The sequence below is a fragment of the Micropterus salmoides genome, unplaced genomic scaffold, assembly GCF_014851395.1.
Source record: "Micropterus salmoides isolate LMB-PRFRI ecotype aquatic unplaced genomic scaffold, ASM1485139v1 Ms_hic_scaffold_21, whole genome shotgun sequence".
In the NCBI taxonomy this organism is placed as follows: domain Eukaryota; kingdom Metazoa; phylum Chordata; class Actinopteri; order Centrarchiformes; family Centrarchidae; genus Micropterus; species Micropterus salmoides.
The window spans coordinates 17,145,440-17,164,313 of NW_024041262.1; the positions used below are offsets into that span (position 1 = coordinate 17,145,440).

General features: G+C 40.5%; 1 protein-coding gene across 1 annotated transcript in view; it reads right to left on the reverse strand.

The window, feature by feature from the left end:
* Positions 1-18,565, reverse strand: part of pax2b (paired box 2b) — a 30,315-nt gene extending 11,750 nt beyond the window's left edge. Inside the window, exons 1-8 of the mRNA XM_038734970.1 lie at positions 18,474-18,565; positions 17,806-17,808; positions 16,613-16,778; positions 15,824-16,021; positions 12,474-12,553; positions 12,248-12,367; positions 3,477-3,652; positions 640-754 (exon numbers count right to left, since the gene is read on the reverse strand). Of these exons, the coding sequence (XP_038590898.1) occupies positions 640-754; positions 3,477-3,652; positions 12,248-12,367; positions 12,474-12,553; positions 15,824-16,021; positions 16,613-16,778; positions 17,806-17,808; positions 18,474-18,516 (901 nt within the window). The 5' untranslated portion in view covers positions 18,517-18,565. The remainder of the gene's footprint in view (positions 1-639; positions 755-3,476; positions 3,653-12,247; positions 12,368-12,473; positions 12,554-15,823; positions 16,022-16,612; positions 16,779-17,805; positions 17,809-18,473) is intronic.
* Between the last annotated feature and the right edge of the window lie 309 nt (positions 18,566-18,874).

The following is an 18,874-nucleotide window of genomic DNA, read 5'->3' on the forward strand; positions in this document are numbered from 1 at the left end:
GCCAGGCAGTCATTAACTGTGACAAGGAGAGGAGACGACGAGGGTGGGGGAGAGAAAGGAGAGAGAGATAGGAGGGTGAAATAAATGATCATGGTGTTAGAGTAAGGCGGCAGAAATGCCAGAGCATATTTACTGAGGCACATTACTTGTGCTTCGAGACACACAAACTGTCTCCCAGCGAACAAATCACAGGAGCAACACAGCAGCAGCCAACAAACAGTCAGTCCTGCATGGTGGCCTTTTTTCTTTTTTTTCTTGCGAGACCTTGCTCTGATACACAGTCATAGTTCTGATGTGCTGACACCCAAAGGTCCTTGTCCAGCGGTGACTGAACAGCCCCCCCCCCCCCCCAACAATCTCTCTTATTGCTCTGCTTACTCAGCGGAAAAGAAAACAGACGGAGGACAGCTGCTAAGATTTTATCGCATCATTGTACCACCTTTTCAGCTCAGAGTGAAATGGTATTAAAAAAGTCTTCACACTTAACTTTTTGGTTTGCTTTTATTTTCACACATTTCATTGTTTTTTTTGTCAATTGCACAAGCATTGCTTTCTTGTTGTTTTACATTGTTCAAAACCCCCTCAGCTGAAGCTGTGGTTCGGCAGCATAAAGGAGTACTGTATGACACTTGATCTTACCTACAGGGTAGCTTTGTGACACACTGGGGCCCAGGTCTGGGTTGGCGCTAGAAGATAAACTGGGCTTGACTTCGTCCAGGCTGGAATTCAGGGCAGGGAGCGAGTACTCATTAGCCTGGGAAAAGGACAGTTGAATCATTACACAACCAAACAATACCTAGATGGAAATCCTCCCTTCTCCTCCTCCATTAAGCACTCCACACAGGCCTGTGCGAGTATAAATTTGTATGAGAGCATTGTGTGTGTGTGTATGTGTGTGTGTGTTCAAGCTGCAGGGTGGCAGTTCAAGCATATCATGAATGTATTTTGGTATTGTCTGAGAGGAAGTGGGATTTTGAGATGAGTGAAAAGCCAAGGCGTCAGCTGGCCCTTTGTGCTTGACTGCAGTTCTACCCCTGATCAGCCAAGGGAGAAAGCAGTTCTGCTTTGTTACAGGCACACCATGTGGCCCTGTTTGAGAGACACAATTCACCTGTTTTTTTTTTGCTTTTTGTTTTTAATTTGGAGTCTAAACCACCTTTAAATTTCATTACATCTTATCTCTGAATAGAGTCACTTGTACAACTTGTTCTTTTTGTTACCATTTAACTGTCTGCGTTTTTGTGTGCAATCAGAAGCTGTGTTAAAGGATTAGTTCACCCAAATCAAAAAAACAACATATTTTTAGTGCAGTATCTAGCGACAAAGACAGTTGGGTTCTATGTGCCCAGATTTTAAAATGTCCACCTCTGAAACTTCCATCTCAACCCCAATTTAACAGAGGTCAGTGGAATTTGTGCATTTGTGCTGGTTTAATCTTTAACATTGAACAATTTTAATTAAATGGTAGGATTGGTATGGCTTGAAAACTTTTGATACTGGTGCCAATATAATATCCAAGTTATCCCACTAACAATACCAAAACAATGCATTTTCATTTACTTAAAAAAATATTTTAATATAAAATGCTTGATGTTTTCTAAACAATGTTTTGAGATTTTTGCTATTCAGTTGGTGCCCAAAGTATCTTTTCTTTTCAGAAACAACGTCCTGGTTACACTGGATAATCAACAGAAATCAGTTTTCATTGGGACTGTTTCCTGAGTAGAAGCAGTTCCAATAAAAACTGTTCACAGCCAAGTCTGTGGATTACCAGATTAACTGGAACATTGTTTCTGAAAAGACATGTTGCTGTTGAATTTGTTTAAAGAAACATATTCAATACTTTGAGGTAATCCCATTCAATGGAATGTCAGCAAATAAAAACAAATGTTTCTTTTTGTAATTTGGGTGAATTTTCCCTTTAATAATTTAAAAGAAATAATTTCTTCTCAGCTCGTCTCTCATCGTCATGTGACAGATGTTTGCCGGTTTTTATTTAATGAGATGAGACTTCCGGAGTCTGAGTGTTGACAATGTTTATCCAAAGCCCAGTGTGAGCCTGAGTGGCTCAGTGGGCCGCGCTCCCACAGGGGGACGCCCGTGACCCCGCTCTTGTCTGCCACTATCACCGATAAACTCTAATTGTCTGCTACAACTGTTCACTGGCACAATGTCGGATGTTTTCCTCTATTCTTGGAGGCTTCAGACGCCAAACAGACGTTTTATCATGCAGATAAAGGGCAGAAGGGGGAAAACTGAAAAGATAGTTCTGAAAGGGATGACCAAATGGCTAGCAGAAGTGTGGGAGGGGTGAATCCATTGCGTTTTGCATCTCCAGAATGGGTTTTTAATGCCTCGCTACAGAACCCAGACACTGGCTAATGGGACCACATTTTCCAGAGGAGAGAAAAATACAACGTGAGGCACCCATGAAAGGGAAAGTGCTCTGATTAATATTGCATTAAATTAAACCTGATTTTTCTAGACTGTTCCAAGCCTCCTTTTTCTTTTTTCCTTACTTGCCCTCTTTTTTTTTTGTCTAACCCTTTTCCCTCTGCCTTTTAATACTCTCCCTGACGCTCTTTGTGATTGCAAGTCATTTCCAATTCGTTTTGGTATTGATCTTCCAGTAGAAATCAGCTTTGTAATTAGCTGCAAATTAGGCCCTCTTCTGGAGGTGAGGCCTGTCCCACTGATTTATCACCTGCGTAATTCGCCCCGATTGGAGAGAAATTAAAATGAACTCAATTAGGCGACTGCTTTTGCTTTATGGGTCCAACTTGTAGTTTGGTGGGAGAAATTAATAGTCTCTTGTTGTTTAATAGTATAATGAAAGTAAATAAAGGTTATCCATTGTAATAAGCCCAGAGCTTTTAATAAGCGGTGGTTTCTGGGTGTCGTTTTGGCGTGGGGGTGGCTGTTCCCAACATGCCTCTTAATTTTTTTAAATGAGGATGGATGGCGAGTGTGGTTTTAATGTCAGAACGAAGGAGCATGGATATACAGTTTTAATGCATTCATTTCATGAATACATGTTACAATAAATGCAGCCTTTGAGACTGCATGAGTCATTAAACATCAAGATATGACAAAGAATTGGAAAATAAACAACAAAGGCAAGGAGCAGCAGTTGAATAACACAGCATAAATGAAGAAAAATCTAGGTATTGATTAATTTCATGTTGCCTTACTGTTATTCTCAATTATAGGGGATACAAGGAATGTGTTTTTCATCATAAAATCAATAATGTGTGGGAGTTTTCCTGGTGATCCCTCCAGCATTATACATGCTGGGTAGTAATCCAGTGCGTGGACATCTCAGACGTTTGTTTAATTAGCTTTCGTTTCTGGAGATGGTTTGGGAATATTTGTGACATAAGTGTATTTTTTTCTTCATTCAGCATCACATGCACAATTTGGGTGTATTTACTGTATGCGAAGAAAAATAAATAGTTGTAAGTTGCAGTGCTACTAACCTGTTCAGGTTTGATATGCTCCGATGTAGGGAAGACGTCAGGGTAAGAGGGGCGTTCAAAGACCCGGTCCAATGCTTCCAGCTGCTGCTGAGTGAAGGCATCTGCCCTAAGGTGTTTCCGTAAACTCTCCACACTACCCTGAGAATCACTGTTTGGGCCAGAACCATCTGAACCATCTACAAGAAGAAAGAGCAACAATCGAGACACTGACCCTGGGAAGCTGGCCTTCACTTCAAGCTATGCACTTTATATTCTCCTCATGTGTTTTCTGTACCACCTCTGTGGGGGACCTGAGGAGGACAGAAAGGGATGGAGTGCAGGTTTTTTCTGCCCCTTAATGGTTGTAGGGAGCCACTGGCTACATCACACAGGCTTTTTCTTGCACCCCCTACCACAGTAGTACCACCATCATGATTTGAAAGCCCTCTGGTAATTGATGGATTACCATCACTTGCAAATATATACATGTTGTGGCAAGCATGTATAATAATGAAAGCAGCAGCTAGCCCATTATAGTGCCTTTTCATTCCAGTCAGAGGTTTCCCCCACCCCTCCTTCCCACCCCAAACCTGACTGCTGCTCGCTTGAAATAAAGAGCAGTTTTTTTTAAGCACAATTTCCCTTTCACAATTCAATACTGCTTTCATTCTCTGCGAGTGTGTGGTTCCATTTGGAAACAGCGGCGAGGGACAAGAAGCTGAATAAAATCTTACAGTCTAGTTCAATCATCCTGCTCTCAGAACACGGGAATTTCCTTCTGACTCCTGACCTGATTACTCGACTGTTGGGAGAAGGATGCCTTAGCTTTTCCTGTTGTCACTTGTGTGCAACGCGTTAAAGCCTTTACAGACCATCCTAGCCTTCCTCCCTCCCTCCGTCTCTCCCCCAGTCTTTCTCCATCCCCCCCACCTCTCCTGGCTGCAGTGGCTGTGTTCTGTATGTCTCCTCCCCAGATCCCAGAAAGCTTCAGCTCCCTTACAAATCTGTCATTCTAAATTTGCAGCAGATTATGTTCTCCCCTCAGTGGGAGAGTGGTGATATATGATATGCAAGGCCCCTATTGATTGCCTGATCTGGTGGCAAGAGGGAGCTGAAATGAACTTGAAATGAACATCATGCCTCAACTCATTGTGCGTATAATACTCTACTTAATCCCACATTTTTCTCTGCCATGGAATTCAATTGATCAATCATGTCTGTGTGATAGTACCATTTGGGAGGGTTATTGCCATTCTATTCTGCTGCTTGACCTTTTTTCACAGACTGAGGCCAGAAGATGAACCCGACTCTCCCATGAAGGGCTGAAGGAGCTATAAAAGAGTGTGTGAGTGTGTGTGTGTGTGCACGTGTGAGTGTGTGTAACCTGAAATTGTGCTGATAGCTGCAAAAATGTCATGCAATAAATAAGTTCTGAGATTGCTAACTATGTCTTGTTAACCATTTTTTTCTGTTTTCACTGCAGAAATGAATGCAGGACTCATTTACAAGCGATGCACCGATCCAATAAGCCGGGTCATTATCGGTGCTGAAACTGACCATATTAGGTGGGTCTGGTTTTGGCCAATATATGACCGATCCACATTAAATTTAGCTTCTTGTAAGTGTCATTATAGCAATCAAACGCTTTTGCTATGAGTTAATTCAGTCATTGCGGCCGATTTTTGGAGGTATGGTCATCTGTCCTCATGTTACCTTGCATAAGGGTAAAGACAGCACTGGTAGCGGATCTGTACTCAGTATAAGCAGATAACCTGAGTTGAGGTATCGGTTTTGGAAGAGAAAAGGTTGGACTGGTGCATCACAACCATTTACCCTTCAAAGTGTCATCTGTCATGGTGTGTAGTTTGTGAAACCCTTGACATTACCTCTGTATTCTTGCATTTTTTCCACACTGTATGAGAGTATGCCACTTTTCAGTGAAAACCACATAACTCCAAATTTTGTGACACATAAACTGAATTATTAGGTATGCTTCTCAACCATTTCAAAATTAACCAAATTAACTCAAGAAAGCTTTGTAATCTAGCTTAAAAAGTAAGTGTTTTCTAAGTTTACATAAGGCTGATATGTTGGAAATACTTATTTTTACATATTATAATACTTATTAATACATATTTTTCACAGGACAGTGATGTGTATTATGTACCTGCCTGTTCCAACCTTTTTATAAAGCTGAGTGGTGTAATCAAACCCAAGATGTCGTGTTTTTATAGCTATAGTTTTTAAGTATTTTAGATGACATTTGCTTAATAATTAGAAGATCAAGATCATTCTTGTGTCTGTCTTGTAAATATGAAGCTACAGTCAGGAGATTGTTAGCTTAGCATAGCATGTTTTTGTATTATTGTCTCTTGTTTTTGTATTATTGTCTTGTTTTTGTATTATTGTCTTTACACTTGTTAAAGCACTTTGTAACTTGTTTTTGAAAAGTGCTCTACAAATAAAGATTATTATTATTATTATAAAGACTGGAAACAAGGGGAAACAGCTAGCCTGGCTCGGACCAAAAGTTTTAAAAAAAATCTTCCAATCAGCAACAAAAATGACAAGCGACGGATTAAAGCTTAGTGTGTCCTGACTGTAGCTTCATACCTAACAGGCAGATATGACTCATGCAACTCTTGGAAAAAAAAGTGAATAGGTTGAACTATTCCTTTAAGAGGTTAACATAACTGAAAACTACAGATTTTTCCCAATCTGTTGCTCATCTGAACATTTCGGGACATTCAGGTGAATATTCAGCACATTTTCTGCACAGCCTCAGTGAAGGCACTCACCTGCTATAGCTACTGCTTGTCACTTCATCAAACTCAATTGTTCTCTTTGCTACCAAAGCAAATAGAGTCATTAATTACTTTCCCTCAGCTGGCCCGAGCCACAACACCTGATCAATACCTCCCACCATATTTGTCATTCACTACTGTGGAATACACTTCCCACACACAAGACAAACCATCCTGGGTCAACCTACACACTCTTCCTCCCACTCAGACGGAGGACAGTCCCATCTGCCCTCTCAACTACTCATTCCCATCTGACAGATCAGCAACGACTGTGTTTTGGTGATGAAGATAATTTTGGTGTAATTATGCTTTCTCGAGCGTAAATCAAGTTTATGCATCCTTGATCACTTCCAAGACTGTCCTCCCCAAAAACAAACTATAGCATCAGCGGCTTTAGCAAATGCCCAGAAATTACATGTGTGTACATTTAAGAGACAAAGCCCTCAAGCAGTCATAGAAATTATGACTCCAGTCCGTCAGGAGCAAAGGAGAAAGTAGTGTGACATTATTACAGAGCTACAAAGTGTCAGACTTTAACACAGGAGTCAACTGTTTGCTTTTCGTTTCCTACCGACAGTCAAAGTTAGTGTCTTTTAACCATGACCATGATTGTTCCCTAACCTTCCCTAACCACAAAGGTCTCTTAAAAAAGGTTTTAACCCAAACCATGCTCTTTCCCTAACCCTAAACAAGTTGTTTTTGTTCCTAAACCTAACCAAACCCCAACTGTGTAAGATGATAAAACCAATTTATTTTTCAACAGTGACATTTCAGAGACATCAGATCAGAAAATGCTTTTGTGTGCCATTCTGAAGGGCAGTTACAAGCAATGTATTTAGTCATATCATTTGAAGGATGAGTCAAGTTCTTCTTTTTTTTTAAGTTAGAGGAATACTGGTTATTTCACGAGAGATTTCTGCATTTGTGTTTCATCGGAGCTCAGACAAAGCTGGCATGGTATTTTGATGAAACACAATTCAACAATACACAAATCTGATGGTGGCTTGTTTGTTTGGTATGTTGGCCAGAAGATACCACCTGACAAAGCACCTGACTAGTTGACTTTTTGGGAGTTACATTCTTATTAATTTGTACTAGTTCTGTTTTTTTTAACTTAATGTCTGTTTTTTGCTCATTTAGTCACAAATTATTAATGTTTGACTGACATATTTACAATTAGAAAAAGTTTTCATGTGTTTTTGTGTTTAAGTATCTTTAAGCACTTATCATCACTATAAGAAGACAGATCCATTATTTGGACATTTCCAAATCCGCCCATTATACTAATCTTTGACCACAATGGCTTTGTCGGTGCGTTACACGCTTGTCCCGCTCTGTGGTCGTTTATTGATCATCACTGGAGTTGAGTGTATTCATCTTGACATCGGCCTGTATTAACACTCCGGTAACGAGGGAGCAGCGTCTATCAGATCAGATAACCAGCTCTATAAAGCAGACTCCTCTCTGCGGGTTTGGCACCCAGAGGTCGCGACCCCTAGCAGGAGGCTTTAGCCAACAGCAACTTCAGGAGTCTGAGTGAGTCTGAGTGACAGCCCTCCAAACAAAAACAGGACAATCATCGTGAATCAAGTGTAGATAGAGTATGAATAGTTGTTTTTTCTGAGAGTTTGACTCCAATAGAGGAAAAGAATGATTTCCGAATAAAAGTTTGAGCTTTTTCACGCAGTGAAAATAGAGTTTCTAAGGTCTTGTTTGCGGCATGGGGAGTTGAGCTGGCACCTTGAGGTCATGAAATCCCCCGCCCCCCCCCCCGAATGATCTTAACCCCTCCCCACTCAGTCTGCTCCTTGTTTAAATAACATGTCAACATACATAGACTCTCGCTCCCATAACACATTGTTATGTATTTCACAATAATACACCTCAATAATTTACCGCCTGATTCAATTCTTGGCTAATGAAATCAAATTAAAACAAATTGGATGAACTCAGCCGCATTTTGTTTTTCTAATTGAATGTTTTGATTATGTAAACATAAATGAAATACTGTATTTGGAACGTGATATGTTTGTTCTGCATCACCAAAGCTGTGGTGATTAGTGGTGAAAGGGATTAGACGATAAATTTATTAGTAGATTGCTTAAAAATTAATCAAGAAAAATTGTGATAGTTGAAAAATGCCCCAAAATTCTCTGTTTGCACTTTCAAATTTACTGCCTTTCTCAGTTTTAAATAATTGTAGGAAGGAAATTACAAAACGTCACATTGGGCTCTGGGGAACAGGATTTTTTTTTTGTATTTCTTGACATTTTATATGCTAAACATTGAATTCAAATAATAATGCAGGCCTATGTACGATTACTCACACAATTCAGAAGGGAACATTTTGTAAACATTGCTTGCTGTTGGCCACCAATATTTTTGTGATGTTTCTGAGCTTTTAAAGACCTTATTAATCTAATTTGGAGGTTACACTTAGGTGCTGACATTTTGCTGCACTCTGAGTTCCTGTGTTGATTCTTCTTCTCCCCCCAAACAGATGCTGATACACAGAGCAGGGTGTGACGGCGGCCCGCTCCATCACTCATCTCCATCCACACACATCGGTTCAGTCCTCATGACGCTCAGAGAGGAGAAATAATTAATTCAACAGCTACTGAAGCGCGGAATCACATCCATTCTGACTGCCACTGGCTATTGTTGTTGGCTTTTGAAATATATGATGATCATCTTATCATGAAATTTCTCTCTTAGTATTTCTCTCATAAATCAAGAAGAAAGCCCTGACACAAAGCGAGAAAGCAATGAGAATCGCTGAAATTAAGAATCATCTACAGGTCTGATTGTGCAATTTGTGGGGCAGCTCTGAAAGGACGTGTGATATGACTTTGAAAGACCGGACACACTTCATGGACGCTGCATGTTCTCAACAGTCCTCCAACCTGTCTACTAGGGTCAATTCAGCTCTCTCACACGCTCACTAATAACAAGAAGGTGAAGAAAAACATCCATTAAAAGCAGATTCGTACTTAAACATGAGATACTGTATGAAAGATTTGTATTTAAGCAGCTTCTCCTTTGTCCTTTCTGAAGCCAGAAGCAGTGGGGGTGGAGAAGTTGGGATGTGGGGTACTTGGATGTTAATCTGTGAGGTAATAGCTTTTCTCTGCAGAATTGCACATTCTAATATATGTCACTTTGTAAAACGTGCGGACAGCCGTGGTCACCACAGACACCATCTCCAGAGGTCTCCCTCTCTCTCTCTCTCCCTCACTCTGTCCATCCGCAACAATGGCTGCCAAGTGTAACATGCTACTTTTAATTTGCAATAACATGTGACAATAGCAGATTAATGGCTCTTATGACACCTGTGTCCCTGAAGCTCCTCTTGCCGAGACCCAGTGTACATAACGTGTGTCACACTACATTATCTCTACATCCCTCCTGTAATGGGGGACCTTTTTTAAGGGCACTGCTGACTTGGAAACTTAGGAGCTGTCTGCCTGCTTGGCAGAGAGCCACAGCGACTGCCTAAAACAAATACTGGGGGCTACACAGCCAATTCATTTCAGCGGGGCTTGTGTTGCACACCGCCTCCCCTCCCTAACCCTTACCCTCCTTTCCTTCGCTCATTTTTGTTCATGTTTTCAACCCTTGATAATGACTGCTTGTGCCATAATCATCATGAGGCTTACCAAGTTAAATAGGGCTCAGGCAAGCTACTGTGCTGTGAGGAAATTTAATCCAAGCATTAACTGGATATAGACTACTGCCTACTGAGCGAAGCAAAATATGTCTGAATAGCAAACAAGGCAACACTGAAACCATTGAAAACACTTTTTTTCAACCAAAATTGACCATGAAACATGACAGTAATGGCACAAATATATTTGTTACTTCTATTTGTTTGGTTTTAGAGCCAGGACTTTCCACATACTAAGGTCTTTAATGTAGTGTCTTTTTCCTTGTTTGGTTAGAAAAAAGACCAGTAAACCAGCAGGCTTATGGTTATAGCATTTGATCATTTCTTAAAAAGGGACTAAACATCTTGTCGTTTCAGTGTAAATGTTGCAATGCATGTGCAAATGAATGAATGAATGACAAGAAAGAAGGCCCCTAAAAACAGTTACTGGTATCTATGGGAAATATAGTCAAATATGGCATCTGTTATGATGTTCTTTCAACAATACACACCCAAAATAATAATACATGGTTATGTAAGGCCATATACACCCCTGGGTTATGACATACTGCAGCTGCAGCCTAAATATCAAAATAAAATTACTTACTATTTTCTTGATGACATTCAATTTACCCTTGAATTAAAAGTTACTCATGGTTGCAAAAACCTTCACCCCCACCCCCAAAATACTGATAGCAACTTTAGTGTCCTAAATTAAGGCTACAGCCCTTTTTTAGAGCTTACTCCAGCCTACAAGCTGCAAAATATTGAAATTCAGGTGGTTTTATTTGTTTTTGTTTTTAGGGTAAGGTGCACTTTAAAAGAAGACAGCAACAGGACAATAGTGTCTACAGGGTAACATAGTAGGTAATATACTATTCTTACAAACTGTGGCCTGAGGCGAGACATTGCTTTCGCAACCGTGTGTGCGCGGCCAAGGCCTGGGGTTTATCTTTTGGAAAGATAAAGTATCCCTGACCCTGTGGTTCCAGGTAGGCACCAGCTGGCCGTTGAGAGAGTATATAAGAACCACAGCTCCCTCCGTCACCCTCAGTGCAAGTCCTACCCTGACGCACACACAAGCGCACACACACGCACACCTTTCTTCTCTTTCATCGTAATGTTGGCCGAGCACCTAAATCACAGAAATGGCAGCACATCAGGGGAATCATTTGAGACTGAATAGCCCTAGAAACATGGCGCTGTCACCTGGAAGACCTCCACAAAACAGGCCAGCTCTCCCCGTCACACACACATACCTTATTCCTCCCCATACCCTTTAATACCACTTTGCCCTTCAGTGGCAATCTGCATAGAAATGTATGCATTCTATCATTCAGTGACTAGACATTACACCCTGGCTAATATGAAAGGTCCTCGAACGACTGAAAATGAACCCTTGAAAATACCAGACGTTTGTATTATGCCCCCGCGATTGCATCTCTTACAGGGAAAGACTTGATTATGTCATTTGCCATGTCCACGTCATGCTGGTTTTTATATCTTTGCCAGGAAATCTACCTCTGACAGGTCATTAGTCATCCCTCCCTCCCTGCACGCACATAAAACATCAATTCCACTCAATATCCCGCAAACCCCCATGCTTCTCAACAAACGCCAGAACAAAGAAGATGCTATGTAAACTACTGCCGTGCTCTGATTAGCTCTCATTCCAGAGCACTGAAGAAATAAGGCACTCATTCCCCACCCTGTTTGAGATAACTGCCCCTTTTCAGCAACCACATCATCCCTCCATACCCATACATGCCTTTTAACATGAATGAGTCTGTTTAGCTATTCTCAGCTACTTATGTAGTGACATTAAGGAAGCCTATTGCTTACAGGACCAATAATCTATATCGCCTCAGGCCCCCTTATATCCACTAACCTACTACTTCAGCAGCAGAAATGGAGCCACTTTTATTAAAGACAAAAAAAAGCCTTCTACAGAGCTATAGCGGCTTTCTTGACTGACCCGGGTGGTTGGCTACATCATCTTGACATGTAATTATCTAAAGCCCTTTAATCACTTCCATAAAGATTAATTGCAGGAGACAACAGTGGAGGTCGTGTCTTCAAATCAAAAGACTCCTTGGCAGATTGACACAGCGGTGTAACAGAGTTCAGACTTAGGTGTTTTATAAGGGTCATCTACTGGAACTGAAGCAGCAATTTAATGTTGCAATTGCAAGTTCAGCAAATTGGGTTTTAGAGCATAAAGCTGCAAATAATTCTATTTTTTTTTTAGCTTTTTTTATTTCTAGGATTTTAGACATTTCTGAATACTAATCCTGAGCTGAGCTTATGTGTTTTTTCCCCCTCAGGACAAAAAAATATTATCTTACCTTCATCTCGTTTCCTCTTTTCACCATTGGATCGTGGAATACCCAGAATCCCATTGATGGAGTACGATCCTGCAGGGTCATTGGAGGCGCTGGTTACAGGCGGAGAGGCTGTGCTTGGTACTGGGGAAAAAAAGACATGAATAAAATGAATACATGCATGTACAGCATGTGCTGTGATTCCATATGATGCCCCTGCTGAAGCTGATGTCGTGAGCTGCAGCGTTACCTATAGTATGGCCTGGTGCTGACAGGGATGTCCCATCTGGAGATGGATGGAAAGGCTGCTGGACTTTTGTTCGGATGATCCTGGTGGAAAAAAATAATAATAATAATTTGTCACTGCTGCTTTTCTATGACCCCGACTTCCCTTCCTGTAGATTTCCAAACTGCCCCTAATGTGAGCGCACTGTTCGGTCACAGCAGCTACTATGGAGATATTGTGTGATTAAGAGATCAGACGCAACGCATACGCAAGACTGGATCTAAGGTGAGGTGTGGAGAAAAGTCTTCATTGCACTTTTGGTCTGAGTGATCTTGCAAATAAAGCATGAAATCACATCAATTCACCTCAATGATCAGCTTCACTGACTCTACCTGGCCCGCACTAATCAGCTCTCTCTCCCCCCCACTGTGTGTGTGTGTGGTGGTGGTGGAGTGGAGGGTGGGTTCACAGGGGCTGATCACAGCCCTATAGTAGCCTTTTGCTGCCCAGATCAAACATCTCAGTAGAACCAGTGGCCCACATGTGCCAATACGGATGAGGTTGTATTGATCGGGGCTTGGGGAGCAAAAGTTGGGGATTAGTCACACGGGCAAACAGATGCAAATAGAAAGCTATAAATTATATGTGACAGGAAAGCAATAGTTCCTTATTGCCTTGCACAAGCTTACGCCAGCATTAGATTCCTTTAATCTGAATGGCACTTGGGGAGAAAGGGAGCTGTCACAATAATTTGAAAACTTTAAAACTATTCATCATGAATGCCACAAGAGCTATTTTAAAGCACATGGAAAACAGGCTGGGTCAGGTCTACGGATCCTTTTAGGGTTGATTTCTTTGCACAATTCAGAATTTGTTCCTTTGTCCTTTATTTATTTTATTTTTATTTATTCTTTTATTCAGTGGAATGAAAATATTTACCCACTCAGATTACAATTTCAAAGACACTCCTCTTGCATTTTTGTCCATATTATCCAGAAATGCATCAGATGATTTGGATATTGACGTTACTGTAGGTGCCAAAAAAAGAGAAAAGAAAAACTCCCCTTGGAGGCAAAACTACCTAACAACAAGCCTTTCCAGAAAGAGCATATTGATGTTTTCATTTTTTTTTTCACTTCTCCCCATAACAGTTATTCGACCCCTTGACTTGTGTGTGCTACATAAATTCAAAGACTTTATTTGGTATCCATGTTCTTGATATTGAATAAGCAATTTGGGAGAATGAATTAATGACCTGGCTGTTGCTGAAAATCCCCTCAAGAAATATTAAAATTGCTTTCCTTCTGAATCAATAATATCTAGTACCATTGAGGACCTTTTTTTGTTTATGTCTACCAACAGAGTAGCGTTACTTGTCGGTTGTGGTGGCCCTGACTCGTACTACAACACTATCTCTGTCACATTTAATAATGCATGCAGGGGAAAGGTGTTTAAATAGAGCATCCTCTTTTGTCAACAGTCCTGAGGTCAGACTGTCTGCCACAATAACCCACGACTGGCCCCAGTCAGAATCATCCAACTGGAAAAGACCTTGGTTCCAGTCTTTCGCTTTTTGTTTTTAATTCTGAATCGTCTTAACGGGAAAAACTCTTTGAGTGAAAATTTCTCTTGTCATTTATTTTAAGACAAACTTAATTTTTGTAGGGATTTTAAAAAAACAACAACATAGTAGTAGCTTCAGATGGTCTGGAATCAAGTCAGCTACAGTGATTGAAACACTAAAGATGTTTTCATTGATTTTTTCAGACTGCTCCTTTAGAAATTCAAGCATGTATTGAAATATTAACCTCCAGCTAAATCAAAACAAATGTGCGTGTCACCTCATTCGTGTGTATGTTCCATTGTGTGTGTGTGTGTGTGTGTGTGTGTGTGTGGCACTGGAGTACAGAGCCAACTATTGAAATCTTGCATTTCTTCTTCTTAAAAAAAAAGGAAAATATTCAGCATTAAGCCTTAATAGAAATTCTAAGTAGCTCTCATACTGTATTTGGCTGATAGAATTACAGTTCTTTGTATTCACAATTTAATTTCCCACATAAACAAAGACACATAAGGCTCCCCCCGGTCCAAAATAGAAAGCTTTAATTGGAATTGAAAAAAAAAAAACTTTATGGGGCTCTTTTAATGATATTAATGTACGTTTTGAATTTATCACATACATGTGTCTGAGCCTCCTTAAATGGGGCTTTTTAAGCAGCCACGAAGCATGAAATGAATTTTCTTCAGCCTTTTCTCTATTTAAAAGATGTCTTGTGTGGAGCTGTCCATGCTCTCCCATCAGCTCATTAAAATGTAATGCTGATGCTGGCTCTATGGAACAGTGCCTCTTAACCAAAGTTCATCACCAGGGATCTCTGGTGGGGGGGTGAGGAGGGGTGAGGAGAGGTGAGGAGGGGTGGGGTGGGGGGGCTGTCCTGGGTCCTCCTGTAGCTGCCATTCTATAACTAAAATGCTGTTTACGAATTGCTTTAAGAAAGCAGAAGATATGTAGCATAAATAATGATCCTTGAAATGTTAAATATATATAGATCATTTGTCACATAAGCCTTTTATGTGTGGTTTAATGCCACAATCAAGGCAAAATTGATACTTGCACTTTTATGCATCATCATAATGTTACATCAATATTAATTACAGCAAGGTATCACCTTGAATTTAAATGCAAGGATTTAAATCAGGAGTCTTCTTGATCAACAGGAAGTGACTTTTAAGCCTCACAGGAAGCGTTTTTTTTTTTTTTGCCTTATTAGCCTACAATGTAATTCTGCACATTTTTTTATTATTATCTTATCTTATTTTCACGTGACACGTGACGTGATTTGCACGAATTACAGCCAATCTACCCCCCCCCCCCCCACACACACACCCCTCAATTCCGTTTTCTTAAAAAAAAACTCAGCAGAAAATCCAGTGCTGCTCTCCCTCCGTTTGTATGTGTATAGCAGCTCAAGCACATTAGATGTGCTAAAGAAAATTGGCCTGCTTTATAGCGCCACGGGATCTGGTCACCGAATATTGATCGGTTTTCATCTCGACAGATTCACTCAGTCCTGGATGTACTGCTGATTGTTGAGGGAGTTTGGTCTGAAAGATTGAATTGCACCTCTGAGACCTCAGGCAGCCTCGGCGTGCCGGGCAGCACAAAGTTGCTCAAACAATATTCTGTGGGTGTTGCGCTGAGCACAGATACACTGCGATAACTGATTCTCAATCTGCGCTCTTCCGGCCCTCTTCATTAAAGTGTTTACATCCTGCAGCCAGTTTGTTTAAACTATAAAAAAAATTACAAAAGACAAAAAAATCCCAATGTTTGTATCCATGTTTTAAGGTCATATTTGAATTTTGCTTCCTACCTGTTAATGGATGAGACGCTGGGAACAGTGTCGTTGTCGCAGACGCCCTCTGCCAGCAGCCTGTCTCGGATCTCCCAGGCAAACATGGTTGGGTTTTGCCTCTTGTAGTCTGCGATTTTGTCCACGACCTTTGGCGTGGCCACTTTAGGTTTAGACCCACCAATCACCCCTGGTTTGATGCTGCCAGTCTCGTAGTATCTGCACAAAAATTATATTCTCCAATGAGAAGATAGCTTGCAGTATTTAAGACGCAATTCTGCAGATAGCCTATAGATGTTAATTGCTTTTTCAATTTTAAAAGCACTGATAACACCCACTGATTAGAAGCTACAGTGAGAATACCATTTCAAGAAAGTCAAACTCTTACTTAGCAAAACATCACACTAGATTATCACATTGGACTGAGTCTTCAAACATTCGTGATGTCTCTAAACGAACACAGCTTTCCTTAAAAATGAATTAAAATGCAAGAAAAAACGCATAAGCGCATGCATGAAAAGACGGCAAAGATGTCATTCTTAAAAAATGGTTTTCATCTTTTCAATAAACACACATACAAAAAAATGGAAGAGAACCCCAGCTGAACTATACAAATCTTCAAAAATAGTAATTTAGTAAGATTAAAATATAATTGAATCAATTTGGAAATGAAAAAAACTGAGTTTTGTATAGGTTCAGTTTTCCTTCACCACCGCCCCCCCCACTGTACATGGCTGTATAGTCAACCACTTCCTTTAACCCAGCAGAGTCTACCTGGCTGCAGGACTTGGCCGGAGACTCTTCACCCACCTGCCCAGGATCTTACTGACGCAGCCGTGGCTGACCCGCAGCTGCCTGGAGATGTCGCAGGGCCGGACGCCCTGGTGGGCCAGCTCCACGATCCGCTGCCTCACCACGTCCGGAAGGGGTCTGCCGTTCACAAACACCCCGCCGAGCTGGTTCACACCTCCGTGCCCTACGTGGGATACAACAGCAGCAGACACACAACCGTAACATTACATAAAGTCGTTAGGGAGAGGAAAGCACAGGTGACATGGTTTCTGAATTTTAGCGGAGACAAAAATAGAGACGGAAAATATCCTCTATAAGCCAGCATAACTAGGCTAAACGTCCCTGACATGTTTCTGTTGAGCAGGTGGATTTACATGTATTTATGGTGTTATGGAGAAACCTTTAAGGATGCATGAAATGCTGCACATTCAACATTCCTGAATGAAAACTTATTCGTTAATATTTCTAAAAAAAAATCTCTTAGGCTATTATTATTATTTTCTTTTCTTTTTTTTTTTGTACAAATCAGAAAGTTGTTTAAAGCCATCACTGAGGCCCCTTACTTGTCTGTGTTTTAAACGTTTCATGAAAACAGCACAATGACCAACTAATAATATTTTGTCAGGCATTATTCCAAATAATTCATGGATAAAAGAGGATTTGGAAGTTTTGGTGATTTAAGAGAAGGCACAGAGTAGAGATGATCACAACACTGCATCTTAAGTGTCATATAGTGCATGTGCATGTTTAGATATATATTATTTTTTAATGGAACCAGATTTTGTCTTTTTGTCCATCCTCTTGTGTTTAAAACAAAACAATTTATCTTTAACCTTTTAAAATTGCAATGAATTACAATAATGCCACACATTACAAAACAAAACACATGGTTGCATTCATGTGTTTAACACCTAATTCTGCTGCATATATATATGTATTTTTTCATCTGTCACACTGTTAATGTAAAACTCATACATTTAGCAGCTACATTAAGTCCAACGTACACTGAGCCATGAGCCTGTGTCCTAACTGCTGTTTAATTTGTGAAAATAATTAAAAAATATATTAATTTATTTGAGTCTCTAGCACTTTAAAGTTCCTCACAGTCAAAACACAGAGCTCATATTTTATAAGCAGCTTCACGGCTCATGTTGGCTATTAAGTTGCAAGCTCGCTCATCTTCCCTGCATGGTAATTTTAAATAATTGAACGAGCTTTGATTACTCACATTACATATTATTTAGTAAATTAAGAGGGCATCAATTATTCACACACATCCACCAAATTACAAGTAAACCACACTCTATGTGGGCTAAAGTTGGACTTGCAGTTATTTGAATAATTTGAATAATACATGTGTAACTAATGTGTCCTGACTTATTAGGCCTAAACTGACACACACACACACCACACACATAGCCTGCACACACACAAACACACAGTGCGCGGGAAGCTGGAGGGTGATACACGTGTAAATTACAGAGTACCTGGCAACGCATGTTCTTTGTTTACTATGGCAAGTTTAATTTCTGCACATCACTGCTCTGTGCCCAGAAGTCTTGTTGTTATTTATTGTATTTTTAAAGATTTTTTAAAAGGGTTTTATTGGCTGAAATTGGCACACATAAGGTCAGGTGTGAAATATGAGGTGATTCTTTATTCCACCATCAACCTTATGTTCCCATTTTTGCATGCACGTCTGTTTATTATCTTGTAACTGTTTGTTTTCAAGATGCAGTTAGCACATGAAACTCGACATGTTCTGTGCTACCGGCCTTTGAAATATGCAGAAATGATTTCATCTCATTCTTTTTTTTTTATCCGCATTCATGTAGGCTAAAAGCTGCAGTGGCAGAGCAGCTCGGGTTGTGCTACTTACGGTGCATCGCTGTAAAGGGGTCTGCTTTGCAGTGAATATCCATTGGATAGCAAAGGAAAGAGAGATAATCAACTGAAGTCGCCGTTTCGCCTTCCTGTCAAGGATGAAAATGTGAAGAAAAAAAGGTGATTCTACTCGATGGAGGGACTTAGTTTGCCCCCTCCACCCCCGCTTCAACAACCGATCTGGTGGCAACTTCTTCCCCCAAAAGTTGCCTTTCTTTTCTTCAACAGTCCGGTCCGGGAGCGGAGGTCTGGCAGGTGCGCAGCATGACCGGAGGATTGTTTCAGGAATACGACCTGGGTTTAGTTTATCGGTATTTTTTCACAGCCGTGGAGTGACAAGAGGTAATTCTCACAGCGTGCCAACGAGCACAACGCGTTTCTTTTAAGAGAATGAAA